The sequence below is a fragment of the Muscardinus avellanarius genome (genome assembly GCF_963383645.1).
Source record: "Muscardinus avellanarius genome assembly, chromosome: 5".
In the NCBI taxonomy this organism is placed as follows: Eukaryota; Metazoa; Chordata; class Mammalia; order Rodentia; family Gliridae; genus Muscardinus; species Muscardinus avellanarius.
The window spans coordinates 27,355,397-27,375,605 of NC_137790.1; the positions used below are offsets into that span (position 1 = coordinate 27,355,397).

The 20,209-nt window shown below is 38.1% G+C and overlaps 1 protein-coding gene across 4 annotated transcripts in view; it reads right to left on the reverse strand.

Moving 5' to 3' along the window:
- The window catches only part of CXADR (CXADR cell adhesion molecule), a gene marked incomplete at both ends in the record, with an annotated part of 62,979 nt that overhangs the window by 19,094 nt on the left and 23,676 nt on the right, over positions 1-20,209 (reverse strand). Inside the window, 6 exons of one of the 4 annotated variants that reach the window (XM_080696699.1) lie at positions 3,966-4,149; positions 5,427-5,565; positions 6,448-6,570; positions 7,565-7,720; positions 13,960-14,164; positions 18,036-18,202. In XM_080696699.1, the coding sequence (XP_080552825.1) occupies positions 3,966-4,149; positions 5,427-5,565; positions 6,448-6,570; positions 7,565-7,720; positions 13,960-14,164; positions 18,036-18,202 (974 nt within the window). Of the gene's footprint in view, positions 1-3,884; positions 4,150-5,426; positions 5,566-6,447; positions 6,571-7,564; positions 7,721-13,959; positions 14,165-18,035; positions 18,203-20,209 lie in introns of those variants that run through there. The other 3 variants (XM_080696698.1, XM_080696700.1, XM_080696701.1) reach the window with 3 other exon arrangements.

Genomic DNA, 20,209 nt, shown 5'->3' on the forward strand with positions numbered 1-20,209 from the left:
TTGTAAATGTGAAGTGTCAAAATAGTTTTCTCAGTAGTACAAGTTGTATTTACCACTAAAATTCACAGTTAGGGACAAGAATAAGCACACTGGTGAATTGTGGTTCTCTAAACACGTATCACTGAACAAGTGAGAAGAAAACAGAAAGCTCTTCTCTTTGACAGGTACTTTAGTATCTATGACTAAGACCAAACCCAACTGTTATTCAGTATATTCTTAAATTATAAAACAGGAGAAATATTTTTATCACTTGATTTTAACTAGAAACATTTTACCATACATATGATAAGTGATCAACCTTTCCTAAAGAGAAATAAACAAAACCACAATTCACAAATTTATTTACTCTTCTTCCCTTGCTCTTATAACATTTATAAAAGGAGTTTGTGCTTAATTTTGGACTACTTTAGTGTCAAAGTAGGTAAACAAGTAGGAAATTCTATTGCAGAACATGTTGCTTTTATTGCTAGAATATCCAAAGACATTTGAAATATTAAAACTTGCCCAGAACATTCACACTACTAAACATACAAAGATATATGTACATATATATAATATATAATGTCACAAGCCACTGTAAAGTTAAAATTGTGCCAACATTTTCTACAAACTACTCCATACATGACCTGTCAAAGCATTAACCACACAAAATACGGACTTTTTCTGTGCATACTGGAATAAGGCATCTGAAAGCCCTAAACACTGTTGAAACAAAAATTAGAAAAAAAAAAAAAAAACTATAAACATTCACATAACTTCAAATTTACATGCTGCACACACACACAAAAAAAGAGACTGAGAATAGTTATTTTAATAAGCCACATATTACAGAATTTGATAGCCAACTTCATGCAATGAATTGTTCTTATACTCAATCAAAATGTTTACTTGCCATTTTACTTGCTCCAAATTCCCAGGATTCAATCTTAAATGTCTTAAATTATCTTTTTAATAGAAATCAGGTATTTCTTTATGTCCATAATTTACATGGACTAGGATGTTTTCAATTAACTTACCTACCACACACTTAGGCTGTGTTTCCACTGTAATGAGTTCTTGGCAGACAACTTAAATCTAAAGAAAATACTTTTTCTAAAAATAAATGGTCAGTATTTTCAGTAACAGACCTGTTGGGGTCGTAGGACTAGGAGGCTTTCTAGGAGAGAAATATTAATAAGATTGCCAATAAGAAAAAAAAAAAAAACCTGTATACTACTCCATGTTCAAAATACAGAATCATATAATCCAGTGTCATTTCTCTTCAAATTATGTAACTTCAAAAGACGGTACAAAGTCTCCCAGATATAAAGTAGAATTAAACAGTTTTGCTTAGAAAATATAGAACTGTCCTTGACCAATAATATTAGCTTTAAATTTTTTTATTATTAAATTATAATTTTTAATATTTTTCATCAATCTATTTGATCATTATAAGTAATAGGTCCAGAATTTGAGTGTTGATCTCTGGCTCAACTAAAATTTATCAGTGAGAATTATCTGGAAAATTATTAGTACTATCTGACCCTTGGATCAAGTGAAATTCATAATGAGAGTAAATGGAAACAATAAGCCTCAACTAGCCTTGTCCTCTAAAACCTCATTCCCCAACTAGGTCTGCTCAGGTTACTCAAGTGAGTCTATCTAAGCCTGTTTTTTAAGATTACAGTTGGTATGGATCTCAAATTAAATGCTTCCAGGAAGAAATTCTGATTCACTTAGAGTCAAACTTAGATAAATATGGAGTCTAATGGAAGGAAAACCCTACAAAGCCTACTATCCACAGTAAGGTCTATTTTGATTGACAGCATACTCTTCATCACTTGAAATTCAGGATAGATCATAATGTTTTTATTATTAAACTTTGTTTTGTTTTATTCTTGTAGAATCTTTATAAAATAAGCTAAACAACTGGTATTCAAAATGGCTACTGTTATAAAGCCAGAAACACAGTCGAAGAGTGTTAAGAATGTTAAGATTTTTAAATTGTTATGAATAACATAATCAATTAAATTATACAAAAAAAGAACAGAGAAGAAACAATATTGAAAATATGAGATAGAAATGTGTCACAGTGATGTGTTTTTAGAAACAGTACCTTCACCTCTAAGCACCTTTCAGGTAGGTGATAGCTAGCTCATAGGCACCAGAAAGTCATAACAGAAATTAAATTACTGAAAAAGGCACAGATGAAAATGTTAACACAAGTTTAAAAAGTATCTTTATGTAAGGTTAAAACCCTCATTTACATATGCTTCCAAATATGTAAAACTGTACACTACTCCATTATGCAGACATTCAGCTTCAGTTTACCATTAAAAAGTATACACAATACTCTGCCTAACTGTAAATACATGCCAACATTAATTCATAATGTAGCATTTACCACCACAGCACCCGAAGAGATTAACAGAAACCAACTCCCTACTAAAATCTAGGGAAAAGGCTTTAGAGCTAATGAAATAATTTATTACAGACCTTATTTACTATAAAGAAACAGTTGGCTCATTCTACTATATATATCCACACTCCCTCACAGTCTTAAGGGAAATACGATAAACCCACTTTCTTCTACTAAAACAGTATTTAACACATTTGGCAGGTAGGAGTATTCCCTTTACTCCTTTTTTCTTTTCTTTTCAAGAATAAGTCACTTACACAAAAACTAAGACTCAAACTTTCAGAGCTCAACTTGATTTGCTGGAAACACACAGTGACAAGTTTGGCCACACACAAAACTATACATCCTCTCAAGTCCACAATGCAGAACAGATGGAGGATGCTGACTTTTGTAAAATGCATTTGATCACTGAGTCTATGATGCAACACCCTCAAGGAACTGCATCCAAGAGGGTGAGTTTAGGTTCGTATGTTTCTAGAACATATAATAGGCAACACCATCCCCTCTTTTTTTCCCAACCCACCCCCCAAAAAACCAGCCAAATCAGAAAAAAAAAAATTGAATTTAGAATCAACATTTAGGGAATTCTCATCTATAACTATCAAATAATATATGAGTTATAATATTTTCTTATTAGAAAAAATATCACCTAAAGTGGAGAGCCAGTGTTCAGAAACTATGAAATACTCCCTCTGGGTCTAGCTGGCCACTGTTCTGCAGCACAGGCCTCAACCTGTCAGGTCATCTGTCACCCCGCTCTGTCTCTACCACTGCACCCACGGTGCCACCTCTATAGGGAGCTAAAGCAACCGTCTCATCTGGACCCCAGAGATGCCTCTTTAGTGTAAAAAGAAGTTACTATGTCCCTGCTTCCTGTGGCAGTATACCCATTAAATATATAAGAAATCATTTATAGGCAAGGTTTATGAATGACTTACTTAGCAGTAAAACTAGTCATTTTTAAAACACTGTAGTGTTTTCTGGTATTGGAAATATTCCAAATACCTTTAGAGTTTCCAAAGAGGCTTTATAAAAAACAAGTACAAATACACTTAAGTATTTTTGCTATCAATGTTTCTCTACTAATTTGAGGGACATGGTTGGATCTTAAAAACAAGTAAGACAAACTAAAAATAATGGTAGAAATTACAAGGTACCACTTTCAGATTATTCAAGTATCAGCTTGGTATACAGGTAAGTTCACAAATTTCTTCACCTATGATTCAAAGTGCTACATCTTACTTAGGTATTAATACTCAGATGCCTTTAAAATGAACCTCTCAAAAGAAAATTCATCTTTCCTAGATGGTGGATTTATCTTTATCGTTTCAATATAACCAAACCCAACTTTGTGTGGCATGCTTCTTACGGTTTCTGGTTAATTTCTTTTTGAAGTACTTTGAGGTTGGTAACAAAATTTAGACCAGATTAGGTTTCCAGATATCAAAAGAAAAGCAGCACAGAGAAAAAGAAGAGGTAGGAGCCTCTATACTATGGACCCATCCTTGCTCTGTGCCGGAATCATCACAGGAACCGCTCCCATTCGACTTAGATTAGGGGCAGCTACCTTAGCAGGTGGGAGAGTCGGACTCTGAGGAGCACGTTCAAAGTCTTCACTCGGTACTTGGTTATACTGAGTCTTGGAATAGCCTTCCATGTTGGAAGGAGACATGGAACCCAGGGATGAGTGATTGCTGCCGATATAGCTTCTGGCAGTGGACGTGCGGCTCTTTGGAGGAGGAACATCTTCCCTGAAAAGCCAAGTCCCCAGTACAAGTTAAATAAACAAGTTTCTGAAAACCTACCAGTATGTAAATACAAATCAGGGATAAGGGCCTCAACATAAGTACGAAGTACATACAAGTGAGTGTATGTCACAGAAAAGCAAGCAGAGCAAGGCATAATATCAGGAACTGTACATATGCCCTCAATTAATCATTCTAATTAAACAGTGCACAACTTCCCATATAATGAAACATGGTTTTTACATAAGCTTTTATAATGTTGTCTTAGGAGGATTAAATTTCAGATAGTTTTATATTATAGTATCCATAATGAAGATATCTAGTTACTATCATAAAACACTTTCTAGTTGAGAAGGTACTAATCCCTAAAGAGTTCTATATTTCTATCCCCAAAATAGAAAAAAAATCTATTAAAAATTCTGATTTTTTAAGCTATAAAAGTCATCTAAGACTTCAGTTGAAAACTTTGCAGATTAAGTTTGCAACAACTGGGACTGTAGGCTTAAGAATTTTCACACAAAGCACAAACAAAAACCATGTATCTGAGTAACCTTTATTGATTTTAAAAATACAAGTGCTCAAGCTGGGCGTGGTGGTGCACGCTTGTAATCCCAGCATTCAGGAAGCTGTGACCTGGAAGATCGCAGTTTGCAGACAGACTCAGCTACTTAGTGAGGCCTTCTGCAACTCAGTGAGACCCAGTTTCAAAATAAAGAATAAAAAACAGGACAGGGGGTATAGCTCGGAGGTCAAATGCCCCTGGGTTCCATCCCCTGACCCGAAAAAAAAAAAAAAAAATACAAGTGCTCAGAACCTACACCAGACCCATTGAATGTCAATACCCCAAATGTTAAACTATATGTCATAATTTTTAAGCTCTATAATCCTATGTGCAATCCTAGTTAAAATCTACTGGTTTAGAATAAGAAAAATAAAATTATACTACCAAGAAGTCTACAAACTACTCATGTCACTTTACACAGATTTTTATTTTAAATCCTCAATAATTGCTTCATTTTATTTTGAAAATTTCATCTCTGCCAGGTTACAGTATAAGGCAGTCTTGAGATAATCATTTTACAATAGTCTTCAAAATGAAGTACAAGAAAATTTGGGAATGGCACTGGACCTGTGCACTTGTAACTGAAGGTAAATGCTGTGAGGAGCCAGAGCTTTTACCAATTTCCACAGGAGAACACCATATGTTTCAGAAGCTTAAGTGAACTGGTGCTCTACAGACAAAACATATTTGGTATATGCTAATTCCAATTTCACTTAATTACCTGATATCATGGTGAACTTCCTTCTCATATTTTTCTTCTCTGCGCTTTTTACGACAGCAAAAGACAATAAGACTGATGAGCACTAGAGCAAGCAAAGTTCCTATGATAGCTCCCGCAATTGTTCCAGCTCTATTCGAGGCTAGAATAAGATGTTAATAAGAAACAGTCATTAGAATTTAAAAAAATATCTACTGATACTGAAAGTAGGATATATGCTAATAGACTGGCTCATTGTATAAATTAACTTTAAGAAACAAATTAGTCATTTGTGATCCAGCAGAAAAAACCTGTGAAAATAATTTTCTTCTGGAAATTCTGTATTTCCAGCACATAAAGTATAAAACTAGATTAAGAGAATTTGACATTCAAAACAATCTTTGTTAGCATATAAGAATATTCTGTTTGGGTGCAGTGGCCTATATCTGTAACCTGTAACTTCAGCCATTCAGAAGGCTGAGGCAGGAGAATCGCAAGTTCAAGGCCAGCCTGGACAACTTAGTGAGATCTTGTGGAAGGAGAAAGAAAGAAAGAAGAAAGAAAGAAAGAAAGAAAGAAAGAAAGAAAGAAAGAAAGAAAGAGAAAGAAAGAGGGAGGGAGGAAGGGAGGGAAGGAGGGAAAGGAAGAAAGAGGACTGCTCCACAGTAAAACACCTCTGGGTTCAATGTTCAGTAACACAATGAATGAATGAATGAATGAATGAATGAATGAATGAATACATAAATAAATGAATGAATGAAACTGAGGATGTAGCTTAGTGGGACCACTGGGTTTAATCCCCAGAATTGCCAAAAAAAAAAGTTCTAATCTACATAGCTTATAATAGCTAATACTGTACAAGAGTTTTTTTTGACAACTCTTGCCTTTTTACATCATTACAATGAAGGTTTTATTAATATAATATGTAATGTAGCATATTTTTCTCCATGATAATAACCAAGCCACAGAGTGTTCTAATCAAAGCATCCCCATACCCTCAACACACCCCTGCAGACTTTAAAGGAGGCTGCAGAAAGATACTTACGAGGAACAACGTCTAGGCGCAGCAGGCACTGATCAGAGCCTACTCTGTTTGTGACCGTACAGCTGTATGTCCCAGAGTACTCAGAAGTGGCATTTTTTACAGATATAACAGGTGAAGTCATGTCTATGGGAGAGGAGAAAAAAAAGCAAACTTTATTAATTTAGTGACGCTGGGATAGAACCCAGAGCTTCACACATGCTAGGCAAGCACTCTACCGCTGAGCTACACCCGCAGCCCTTAGCGAATTTATGTCTACAGTATGAATTGCTCTCCGTTTTTAATAAAGTTCAATCCTACCACGTTTGACAGTCAAGTCAAAAGGAAGACAGATGATGCTGGGTGCAAACAAAACGCCACAGAGCCAGCCGCATGCACGTCTCTAGAATTCAGTCATGCCCCATGTCCCTACTAGCCTGGCAAGGGTAACCCTGGTCCCCAGCCGCAGAGCCTCAGCTAAAGCGAGGGGGGCTGATCCACTGCAAAGCAGCTGCAAACCCATTTTCAGCCACAACTGATTATAAAAACATCTCATTCCATAAAGGCTCTTTCATGCAGCAGGAAAATTTGCAAGACCTATTTTATAGTCCCAGATGAAAGGGAAACATACAAAAGAAAGTCAGAGGGATCATCCAGTTTGGCCTCTAGTTTGAAGAAAAGAAAGGCAGAGAGAAAACATACTGAAGAGCAGATGGGGGATAGCAGGAAGGTAGAACTTGGTAATCAGCTTGACTAATAGTTTGATTGTAATAAACAGGTAAGAGATTAAACTCGGCCAATCTGAACTTTTGAGTTCACTGAGGCACCAACATGAATCCAGATACAACATTCCAGGTTCAGCTCTTGCTAGACCTCAGCCACGAAAAATAACTTATGAACCTCAGTATCTGCCATCAATTAAAAAAATCCACCAAAGTAAGGAATAAAAATATTAAAGAATATTTTATTACCTAAATATTTCTTCAGTTATATGACACTAAGCTGTCATTATAAAGCATTGAATAATTTCCACAAAAATTTTAATTGTTCTGTGTAGAAAAGGAAATTAATACATACAAATACTGCTAAATTTAAGCCCAAACCATTGGCACACATAGTACAATTTGATCATCAGCAGTACCTGCTAACCATGATGTGGGCAATTTCTGGGAGTCAGACAATTTTTGCCATTCATAACGTAATGGAAGCGAGCCTTCTTTTGGTTCACATTTTAGTTTAAAGTCATTTCCAATTTCTTCCGACCCATCAACGAAACATCTTGTACCAGAAGGCTTAACTAAAAATAGAAAATATGTTACAACTTTATACTAGAAAATGGAATTTATTTTTTTATAAAGATCACGTCATAACATACAATCATGGCTTAACTGTTTGTCGTGGGTTCAGAACTAACAAAAGAATGAAATATCACAACAGGTTATCAATACAGTTTGCTCAACTTTGTCAAACACAAAACAGGTAGGAATAAACTCAGGTAAGCAGCCACTGCATAGGAGGTTTGCCAAGGTGTCTCCGGTGCAGATCAGAGGCCTCCATTCCACAGGGCACTTATGAAAAAATGCAAACAAGGCAGACTAGACCATCTGAGACTTGAGAAAGACCCCTGCCTTCCTTACCAACTCTTTTACAAGCCTGAAATGTAGCCCCTGGGAGTAGGAGCTATGTCATATCTCTCTACGTGCCATTACCCCAACTTATGACCAACTATGCTGATGATAGGAACAACTCACTTAGTATACAGGATATATAACATTCTATAGTTACAGTAATTAAAAGCCATCAAGAGAACAGTGTTATAAAAGGTAAAGAAGAGTTTATGTTCTAGAGATCTCCCTGGATAACTATTTAAAGTAGCTACAAACCATTACCTGCAACTCACTCCAAACCTGAATCAACAGCTTGACATTTCATACCATAATGCTGAACCTAATCCTTAAAAAGGAACATTCATACGATAAAATCAACACCGTTAGTCAAATAAGATGATCACTCTTAACAAATGCATATATACAATAATCACTTGGTACCTACGGGGATAGGAGGATTGGTTCCAGGACTTCCTGTGGCTACCAAAAATTGGGCAGGGGGTGTAGCTCGGAGGTCAAATGCCCCTGGGTTCCATCCCCAGACCCGCAATAAACAAACAAACAAACAAACAAACAAACAAACACCAGTTTCTGAGCGCCACTTGAAGTAGCCCAACTGCTTTCCAGTGGAGAAGAAAGAACAAATCTTTTATATGCCAAACCCTAACCATTACACCAGAGAGAGGGTTAATTCTTGATTCATGACATTTTTTGCTGGAACGGAAGAGGAAAAACTACAAAGGGAACAATGTCTTATACCTTATGTGTTTCTTTGAACAGAGTTTATAGAATACCTGGCCACTGTCCTCAGAACATTTGCCTTCACGACCATCAGCATGAGTGAGGGAGGACCCATGAACCAACGGTCCATTCTAGATGCAGGTGCAGGACATCAAGCTGTACTTGGCCAGCAGAGCCTAACAGTCTAGCAATGCTGTGCATTCATACATGTATTATGTCATCAGCCTTCCATGGCAGTGGCCTACCTTAGTTTACAAGAAATACATTCTAAATTCCCCTACAGAACATATACTTTTATCATTACTCCTTCCAAAGATGAATGCTATTTCTGCTTGGTTCAAAGACACCCTAACTTTCCAGGCATATGAGGCACATCAATAATCCCAGCAACTCAGGTGGCTGAGGCAGGAGGACTGCAAGTTTGAGGCTAGCCTCAGAAAGTTAGCAAGCTGCTATCTCAAAATTTTAAACATTAGCAAAGGGCTGGGGAAGCAGTTCAATTGAAGAATGTACTCTGGATTCAGTCTCTAGTACCACAAAAAAATAAAAAATTTAAAAAATACCCACGAGTCCAGGCAAAAGCCATGCTTAGATGCTAAAATCAATAGTCAAAAGTAAAGAGAAGAGGATATCTGCAGTCACGTGGTATTTACCTCAAGATATATAAATATAGATGATTATAGAGGGGAAAACAGTGACTTGTCAGATAAAGCGTAAACCAAGTGATTAACAATAAGACGTCATCATGTATCCTTGACATGACTGGAAATTAAAGACATAAATGCAACGTTGATTCTAGACTTCACCTTAGAACAAAAAGGACTTCGGTGAGAAACTCTAAAATTCAAATCAGGTCTATATTTAAATAGTATTATACCAGTGTTAATTTCTTGATTTTTGATAACTGCAATATGATTCTGTAAGATGTTAACATTGAGAGAAATTCAATGTGTACATTCTCAGAAAATCCCTAATATGGTAACTTCCCTACAAAATAAAATCATTTCAAAATTTAAAGATTGCACATGGGTATGCGCCCTGTACCAATCACTGTACCTGCCCTGTACCAGTTGCTTAAGAAGCCCCCAGGACTAGAGTCAGAACTGACTGAGCCACCACACAAGCTATTGCCACTGTGTTCTGGCAGCATGGTGCAGTTTGAGGGCACTGCACACACCCGGAAGACCATCAGTCATGCATGCTGTACTCTTCAAAACAACTCTGATAAAAAGGTCTCTGTAATCAGTCCTTTCTGAGCTCCAGGAGGAGATTTGGTGGCATGAGAAGAGAAAATATTAACCTTCTCTCAATTCCTTTATCATTACCCACATCGACTTCTTTCCCGGGCTGCAAACATAGGAGTTTCCAGTGCATCTATCAGAGCAGTGTGGGTTCTAGCAATGGAGATAGCAAATCATCTGGGTTGGTGGCCATACAGCATGCAGGGTTCAGCTGTTACCCCGTGACTGCCATGGTGGCAGCTCTCTGAGAACAAAGTACCGGGCAGAGACACTGCCAGGAGGCAAGTGAGCTGCACTGGACTACCACTTAGCTGGGCCCCTCGAGGGCACTCCATCTTCTCTCTCCCAGGAAAATGCAGGTAGAATTTGTCAGCATAGCTAACAGAGATACTTCCTTCAAAGTCTTACTTTCAAGAGAAAACAATTCTGGTGTTTTCTCCCAGCAGTGGCCATGACTCTTGTGAAAATCTGGAATAAAGAGCTACACGTTCTTCCCTGGCTCTGTGACAGCCTCACTTGACGAGAGCATTAGTCATCTCGATTTCTCTTCAGTGGTCACTTCCTTCTCCTCTCACCCCCAGCTCATCCCCTTTTCCCTTCCCTGTCTGAATTCAAGGCTTACTTGGCTATGGTAATATGCCACACAGCTAATAAAAGCTGTGTCAGCACTTCCCACTTACCCATGCTGAGGAATTAGATGTTGAGCTGGAGGTCTAATACCAACAAGGGCCACCACGACTGCCCGGAAATCACAGCTGCCTCGAGTGTGCCTGGCCATCCTGGGTGCCGTCCCCATGGCCCCACCCTGGTTCCTCTTAGGATACCTCCTGCCTGATGCTATAATCGTCTCTTCAGCTGGGATGTGCAAATATCCCCAGATTCTGGTCCCACAGAATTTAGTAACACACACACACACCCCACATGCTAACATGTGTATCCACAACTCTTCTGAGAATATGTGCAAATCCCATTCCTCCCAGTGTACCTGCCCCATTAGACAGGGGTTCCACAAAACAATCCTGCTAACCAAGTACAATTTGCTTAGTATATCATGACTAGTTGTAATTCCATTCTCATTACTTTCTGGAGAGAACCACTGAAAGAAGGTATAGTCAGAATTATAACCTCATGTATTTCTGGGTCTGAGATAAGACCAGCTCAGACCAGTTGTTGAAAGAAACTTTCACCTTCTTACACATGTATTAAACAAAGGGCTCCATGTTTGCACAATATGGACACAGAAAGCTAGGATTTCCAGTGTTGGCATATTTCTGGTTCCTTCTTCCTTATTTAGGTTCACCTAATTCACACCACAGGAAGCATTTTAACTAGAACCATTTCATCTAGAATGTTTGTTACCATGGCCCCTCAGATGCCCACTCAGTGAGACCGCCAGCAGACATGCCTTACCAACCAAGTCAACCTCTTAAGGTAACACTGGGATGAGAAAACAAATCTGCATTCTTGATCCTAGTATCTGTCTGCTTTGATCGTCATTCTTTTGAAAACAACTGATATTCAGTGGGGCATGGTGGCTCACGCTTGTAATCCCTGCGCTTGGGAGGCGGAGACAGCCTTAAGAGACCGTTTCCAAATAAAATATAAAATAGGTATGGGAGTGTAGCCTGGAGGTAGAAGGGTTCCATCTCCAGTACCACCAAAAGAAAGAAAGAAAGAAAGAAAGAAAGAAAGAAAGAAAGAAAGAAAGAAAGAAAGAAAGAAAGAAAGAAAGAAAGAAAGAAAAGAAAGAAAGGGCTGGGGGTGTGGCTCAGAGGTAGAATGCCCCTGGGGTTCCATCCCCAGTATCACAAAAAAAAAGAAAAGAAAAGAAAAAAAAAAGAAAGAAAGAAAAGAACTGATATTCAAAGACTCTGGCCCAGAGCACTGAACTACTTACTTCTCCCTATCTTACCCCTACCCAATTCTTTAAAACAAAAGTGGTAAAATTTGATATGCGACAACATGTCCTGGAGTAATTATTTCCTGGGGTATGCTAAGCAATTTTAGCAGTCAACATTTCCATAAAAAATGGTTCCTCAAATGTTCTCCAAGACATGAGACCTTAGATCACAGTGTAGGAGATTCCTGCCATAAAAGGAAGAGCCGGGCATGGTGGCTCATGCTTGTAATCCCAGCATTTGGGAGGCTGACACAGAAGGATTGGGGCTCACAGACAGCCTCAGCTACTACTTAGACCCTGTTTCAAAATAAAGAATAAAACATAGGGCTGGGGGTGTAGTTCAGAGTTAAAATGCTTCTGGGTTCTATCCAGTACTGAAAAAAAAGAGAGTTGGACAGCTGTGTTTTTCTACACAGCAGCCGCTATAAATTTGTGTAAAGTCTACCAAAATAAGGTTTTAGAATATAATTACAAGTATATTTATGAACTACAGGTATAATAATATAATCATAACTAGCTATACTTATGTCTAACAGTATAAGATATATTTATAAGTATATGGATGAAATTTTATAGTTCATCCATACACATAATTTTCAGTTTATCAATTTGAAAAGATGAAGAATGCTTAGGCACTTTATCACTATTAGAACCTAGACAAAGATAATAACCTCAACAGGTTTTAACAGTTTACAAAGCAGTTTATTCTTCTCCTTTTTGATTGAGCTCAGGGGTATCCAACCTTTGGGTTATACTCCCAACCTTTTATATTTTGAAACAGTGTCTAAATTGATGAGACTGGCCTTGAACCTGCAATTCCCCTGTCTCTGCCTCCAAATACAGGGATTATAGCCATCCATGCCTGGCTACTTATCTCCTTCTTAAATAACATAAAGTTATAAGATAGCCTATAAACTGTCCAAATCCCCTCAACTTGAAGGATGAAAAATGATGCCAGGGATGTCAAACAACTCCCTGATGTCCAAAGGTTTACTCAAGCAATTCAACATTCCTTCTACCACACTCTTCTCCTCTCATCTTCATATTCCAATTATTCAAAGAAATCTCATTTATTCCTTGAATAATAAAGGTTAAAGCTTAAAGTATATTCAAATAAGTTTGAACTTTAAAAAAAGAGATCTAAATAGACCTAATAAGATCTCTGATTCAAAATAGTAGACTAAGGGCTGAGGAAATGAATCGATTCTATTAATTCTCATGGCAAATTCTAAGGACAAAGCAAAACCACAGTTCACCTAACTTCTAGCTTACGGACTGTCTTTATCTTTTTTTCTTCTTCTTCTGTTGCTACAATAAAATACCCAAGGCTAGGTAATCTACTATTATTATTTTTTATTTTTATTTTTTGGTGGTACTGGGGGTGGAACCCAGAGGCTTTCTACCTCTGGACTATACTCCCAGACCCATTTTATATTTTTATTTGTAAACAGGGTCTCACTAAGTTGCTGAGAACCTCACTAAGCAGCTGAGGCTGGCTTCGAACCTGCACGATCCTCCTGTCTCAGCCTCCCGAACGCGGGAATTACAAGCGTGCGCCACCACGCCCAGCGGTAATCTACTATTTTAAGAAAAGGTTTATTTAGCTCACACTTCTGGAATTCCAAGACCATGCATCAGCATCTACTAGGCTCCTAGTAGGGGACCCATGGTAGAAGGGATTGGGCAAAAGAGCTGACCCACTTTGTAACAACCCCTCTCCTAAGAACTAATCCACTATTCCTGGGAACTGCATTAAGTCCTTCAGGAGGGTGGAGACTTTTAACAGTCCACCCACTTCTCAAACACTGTGAGGCTGGGGGACTGGGCCTCTGTCTGCATTTCGACAGTGATAAACCTATACTCCCTCCTGCTCATATACAATACTCCAAATTTCTACCTCTGCCCAACACTCCTTTGCTTATTTTTCAACTCAGATTTTCCACAAATATGCATAATACCTCTTAGTTTCCCCACCCAAAAATAAGGACTTTATGTTTTATGCTATTTGAGGACATTAGAAGGAGTTCAAATACTTGAAATAACTTACCAAGAACTGTCAGCTGAAATTTCTTATTTGCAACACCAGGGGCTTTCTTCACTTTACACTGATATGTCCCAATATCTGATAACTGTAAATTGGTTACATTTATTGATGCATCACCGGATTTGAGATCATTATTTGTAAAATGTACTCTTCCTTTCAGTTCTTGATAGTAGTCGTCATAAATTTTGTCTCCAGAATACAGAATAATCTAAAAGCACACCAAAATAAGATAAGAGAACAAACAGAATAAAACATTTGTCTCATTAAATCTCTGGATACACACAGTACTGCAGACTCCAACTGAAAAAGAAGAAAACGCTATGAAGAGGCAACCTACAACTATCCAAACCACAGAATAGGAACACAGAAAGCGGCCAGGGGGATCCCTAGTATAGTGCCCTTGCTCCCATCTTAAATGGGGAAAATAAGACCAACACAATGACATAAAATAGTCCCAAACCAGGAAGAGATTTAGTGAGACTGGACAAGGATGCAGATTTGTTCATTCTATTTTTCAACAGCTTCCAAGGCTGTGGTATGTAAATTAAGTGTATAAATCAAATACATTCTGTCCTCTTCCCAGAAAAAGGCTCATAATTTTTCTGTGGAGTTTTACAAAAAAAAAAGGACAATATTTTTTTGTCTTAGAACTCAGATAAAGCCACTTGCGGGTTCTAGATGCTAATACATATATAAATCATAAAATAAGCCTCTTAAGATATGTGTCCCCAGGGTAAAAAGCTCTTTCAAAGAATCTTCTGTGACTAAAGCAAAGATCACTTCCTATTCCACTGAGTTTTCTAAGAGACCACTGAAGGCTTGATGATAGTCGCTGAAGCTTTATTTAGGAAGAAAGTAAAATCTGAGTTAAATTTGGCTTGGAGGAGAACTGTGGTGGTCATCTAAAACAATCTCTAAAATTGATTTAAAACATTTCATAATTTTCTTCTCATTCATTAATGAATCCCTTATTCTGGTCATATGAGAATCAAGGGCCAAAAGAGTGCTGCCAAATTCAAATAATAATCAGGAAAAAAAATACAGTCTCTAAAAATCATTTGTGGGAGATGGGAAATAGAGTAGAATCAAGTAATCCCCCAAATATCCTTTTCCCAAACTTATTCTGTAGGCCTTTTGAGTAGAAAGACTTGGATTCCTATCTGTATTTTCACCCACACCATCACACTGGCCCCATTCCTGATCAAGTTAAGATCTTAAATTAAGTGTCTGCAACTGAATGCACCCAATATCAGTTTGCTAAGTAAATACAAACAGCAGTTGGAAGGTCCCACAGGTGACTTGCTCTGTACCCTGGAACCATTACTTTATTTGCTCCATCTTGCCACACCCAGTTCACAGCAGCAACAGGGAGCTCCACAAATGAAGCTGCTCTAGTTTCCTTTGTATTACAGCCCATTCGCTGTGACAGGCCAGGGTGTTCAAGCTTGCCAGTATACTTTCAAGACTTCATTCTGCTACACATACACTTTAGTAGTCTTTGAAGAAGGACCTGGCAAACAAGATGTGTTCCTGCTAAGCTAAGTACAAGCTATTTTAGTACTTCTCCATGAGAGGGTTATGAATAGTAGTTAAGAAATGGAGAACTAACAAACATGTATCAGGCAATTCTAGGTCTACACTGATTCCTCTTTACAACCCTGCAAAAGCTTAAAGCTGACAAAGTGCATAAAATACCTCACTGACCTCTCATTACAACCTTGGGAGAGCAGGTATATCTGTTCCTATTTTACACTTGAGAAAATAATGGATTTTTGGAACATGGGAGGCAGAAAAGAATAGTACAACAGATTAACAGATTAAAAAAAAAATAGAGGTATGAAAGTCATAGAGAACTGGGTTCAAATCTCAGCTGTGTCTATTGTCAGGTGTGTGACCCTGAGCATGTTCCTCTAAATCTGTAAGCCTTTTCCCTCCTTTAATATGTAACATAATTCTTACTTTAAGGCTAAGGACTTGAGATTGAACCCTAGGACCAAATAGAAAAAAAAAAAAAAATCTAGGAGTATCATTTTAAGTCTTATATAAACATATATAGTTACACACCACATAGCAATGTTCCAGTCAACCCAGACCACATGAATACAATAGGGATCCTATAAGATTATTTCATAACCATCTTAAACTAATGTAAACACCCTCTACAACAGTCACTAATGGCAAAATCATCTAAGGACACAGTTCTCAGAATGTCTCCTTTATGTTCAGCAATGAATGACTGAACAATTAAAGTATATAAAACTCTGCCCAATACATAGAACACAATAACTGCTGACTGAAGTGACCACATAGGGAGTAGGAAAATTTCTCCAGCCCAGGCCTCTAATTCCTAGTCCTTAACCACTGTCTGCTAGCTTAAATATACCAAAATAAGGGGTTTAGCAATCATAGAATGCAGCTGAAATTCTATATAAGCACCTTCTTCTGCATCAATCTCTCCCTGGCCTTCTACCTTTCTTTGGTCTGATTTTACTATGTTTTAGGTTTGAGAGTAGATCTTCAACCTAGAAAGAGACATTCCACACTTAGCTCACAAATCCTACAGACAGCAGAGCTGTTCCTCCCACTCAGCCTGGAAAACTCGGGGTCTGCCTCCCACTCCCACACATGACAGATTCCAGCATGCTGTGCTTCTCAGTCTACACAGACCTTGCCACTGGCTCCATCTCAAGCATCTCATGCAGACAGACAAGATGCATTCAAGATCATACTCTCCTGGCTTTGCCACGGGATCAGAGCCCTGGGCTCCAGTGGGATGGGGGCTGCATGGGCAAGGGACCTGCAGCCCGGCAGTGAGGAGCTGGGCTCAGGGTGCTGGCCACTAGTACCGAGAGAGACAGGGGAAGTAAGAGGGAGAGAGGGTTGAAAGTGGTATCTGGGCTGAGCAGAGAGAATGAGTCAGGCTGAATTCCTTTTTCACAGGGAGAGAGAAGGAAGTTCTGATAACAGAATCAGGGCAGAGGTAAGTCACTGGAGGGCATGACCCTAGTCACTGACAACTTAGGAGAACATATCAATTATTTCCCTCACACACAAACACATCACAGGCAAACTGACTGAACTTACCCAAAATATTAACTGTACTAATTCAATCATTAAGTGAAAGAATCTTATTTTTTTATTATTTTTTATTTTTAATAGTCCCTTCTTTTATATGGAAAGTAAAAACATAATTTTCTTTCTAAAAACACCTATCACTGCATTCTGCTAAAAATCTGAATTTGTTTTCTTCTTCTCAGTCTAATAAGACTTATTCATATTGATTTTTAAAATGAAATATGTTAGAGGAAGCCAACATACAATATTCTAAATAAAGTGAAATACTTAAAAGGCAAAATGTGACCTGTACTTAGAAGTGGGATTACTGGTCAAGTCTACTTTTTTAGTGTGCTATCTTTTGGCTCTCAAAGTTTTCTACACATTTGGCTCTTACTATGTTGGTTACAAATATTATAATATTTTTACACTTTTTAATGTATGATTATAGATGTTTTTCTATATGAAGACTTCATTTGCCTCAAGAAATGTACTGTACAGAGCTGGGTGTGGTGCCTAGAAATCCTGACGCACCGGGTTCAGTTGAGATAGAAAGAGGAATATATAACTGCATTACACCTTATGACCTTTCTACTGATAACAGCAAAAATTAAAAATTCGAATCTAACCTTTGGCAAAATGGTTTCCGGCTGTCCACATCACACTGCGCACTCTTGCCTTGCTCTCATACCTGCCCCAGGTACCTCTCCACTACTCCCTGCCTCATGCCATAGGCTTTCAAATCCAGATTTCTAGAATTTTCGTTGGTTCCCCTTTTTCTCTGAAGGCTTCTCTAGGAAATCTAGTGGCTCTGTCTTAGTCTGTAACCTATAACCTTGAGTCACTTATTATCCATTTGACTCCATTGCATATGTGCCCTCAGTTTCCATGTGTAACTGCCTCCCTCCCCTAGACCAAGCCTGAGCAGTCGAGGGTTTCTTCACAGCTCCCTGTACTCCATCTTGTGAGGAGCACAAGTGATGCACAGACATCCACCGTCCAGTAAGCACTCTGATCAGACTCACCACTTGATCCACCTTCTGATTATCAGCTGGTGATAGCAGCCACTCAATGTCCAGTGGTCCCTGGTCTTCAGGACTAAGAGTAAATTTGCATGGCAAATAGGCAGTCTCTCCTTTGGCTTTTTCAATCAACTGTTCAGGAGTAGTGATACTTAAACTTCTGGCGAAATCTGTAGGAAGATATATGTACATGAGTCTAAGCATCTACTGTTACTCTGACACATGACCCTGTAGCCATTCAGGGCAGCAAACGGATGGGAGAGACACAGGGCTCAAATTCAGCGGTGCCTTTATAAAAATGGGATGATACCACTAATGCCGTCTGATTCCACATAATTCCCTTTAAAAGCATTTGAATTACCTAACATCTTATAAAATTTACGCTTCTACTGGCAGAGGAGTTCTATAGCTCAGCGGTGTTTGAAACCATATTTATGCATTTAGCTAGTCTCTGAAAAGTGTCAGTTGTGTCATACCAAGTCATGCTACATCAATCCACATTCGCCACACTGTCATGAGCATGCTGAGAATTCACTGTCTGTGAGGCACATGCCAATCAATTCTGACACATGTTTTGCAGAGGCTTCTTTAACTTGAAATTTTTATTAAGCTTGATTCTGTAGCTTTTACTAAATGCTTAAATACTTCAAAGTAACAAACTTTGATGAGGACAATTCAAAAAGGAAACACTGCTGATTCATATATAGTTATGTACCGCATAACTATGTTTTATTTAAAAGCAGACTGCATATCTGATCCTAGTCCCAAAAGATTACAACATAGCTGAAAAATTCCTATTGCCTAGTATTTGAACGAACCTTTCCTATGTTTAGGTATGTTAAGATACACACTGCATTATAACTGCCTACAGTAGTATTCAGTATCATGCAGTATAGATTTGTAGCCAGGAGCGATAGGCTGTACCATATAGCTTAGGTATGCAGTGGGGTGTCATCTACATTCGCTCAAGTGCATTCTGTACAATGACAAAGTCACCTAAGGATTCATTTCTTAGAAAGAATCTATAATCATTAGATAATGCATGACTGTGTTTTTGGTTTTGTTTTTTTTTTTGTGTGTGTGTGTGTGTGTGTGTGGTACTGGGATGGAACCCAGGGGATTTCTACCTCTGGGCTACACTCCCAGACTTATTTTTTTATATTTTATTTGGAAACAGGGTCTCACTAAGTTGCTGAGCCTCACTAAGTAGCTAAGGCTGGCTTCAAACCTATGAATCCTCCTGTCTCGGCCTCCCAAGTGCGGGATTATAAGTATGTACCACCACCCCCGGCTTATGACTGTGTTTTTAATTTATAAAGCAGTGGGCCTTAATATTATCATGAAGCTATTTCTTATTGTTTATCACTTCCTATTTCCCTTCTGGAAAAGTCACCCATCCTGTTTATTGTGTTATTTTTAAAAAGATACCATAAAATCCCATAACTTCTTCCAAAACTTGTATTCTATAAAACTTCCATTTAGAAAATTAATCCTGAATGACATTGAGAAAGCATGTCGAATAAAAGATCCTGAGCTCCAAACAAAATTCCCACAAATTTTCTTCAAATGACTTAAAGAGATGTCTTAGTCTATAAACTGAAAAAGAACTCAGAAAGTCTCCTCCTTACTAATAGTATACTGTAATAATGTTGGTAGCTCTTATTTATATAAGATTTTGTTTTATATATATATAAATAAACTATAAGCAAAATGCTTCTATTCTTGATCAAAGAGAAAATTACACACTAATCAATTCACATTTTATGTTTTTTCAAAAGGAAAGCAATTAAATACTTATCAATTTTCACCTAGGATAAACCTGGTCAATACTTTTCTTTAAATAAAAAGCGTAGCCGCGCATGGTGGCACACACTTGTAATCCCAGTACTTGGGAGCCTGAGACAGGAGGATTGCAAGTTCCTGGTCAGCCTCAGCTACTTACTGAGGCTCTCAGCAACTTAGTGAGACCCTGTCTCAAAATAAAAGACAAAAAAATAGGGCTGGGTGTGTAGCTCGGAGGCAGAATGTCCCTGGGTTCAATCCCTAGTACTGCAAAAAGTAAAAATAAAAAACAAAAAGTGTAGCCGGGCGTGGTGGCGCACGCTTGTAATCCCCACGCTTGGGAGGCAGAGACAGGAGGATCCCGCAGGTTCAAAGCCAGCCCACGCTGGCTTAAG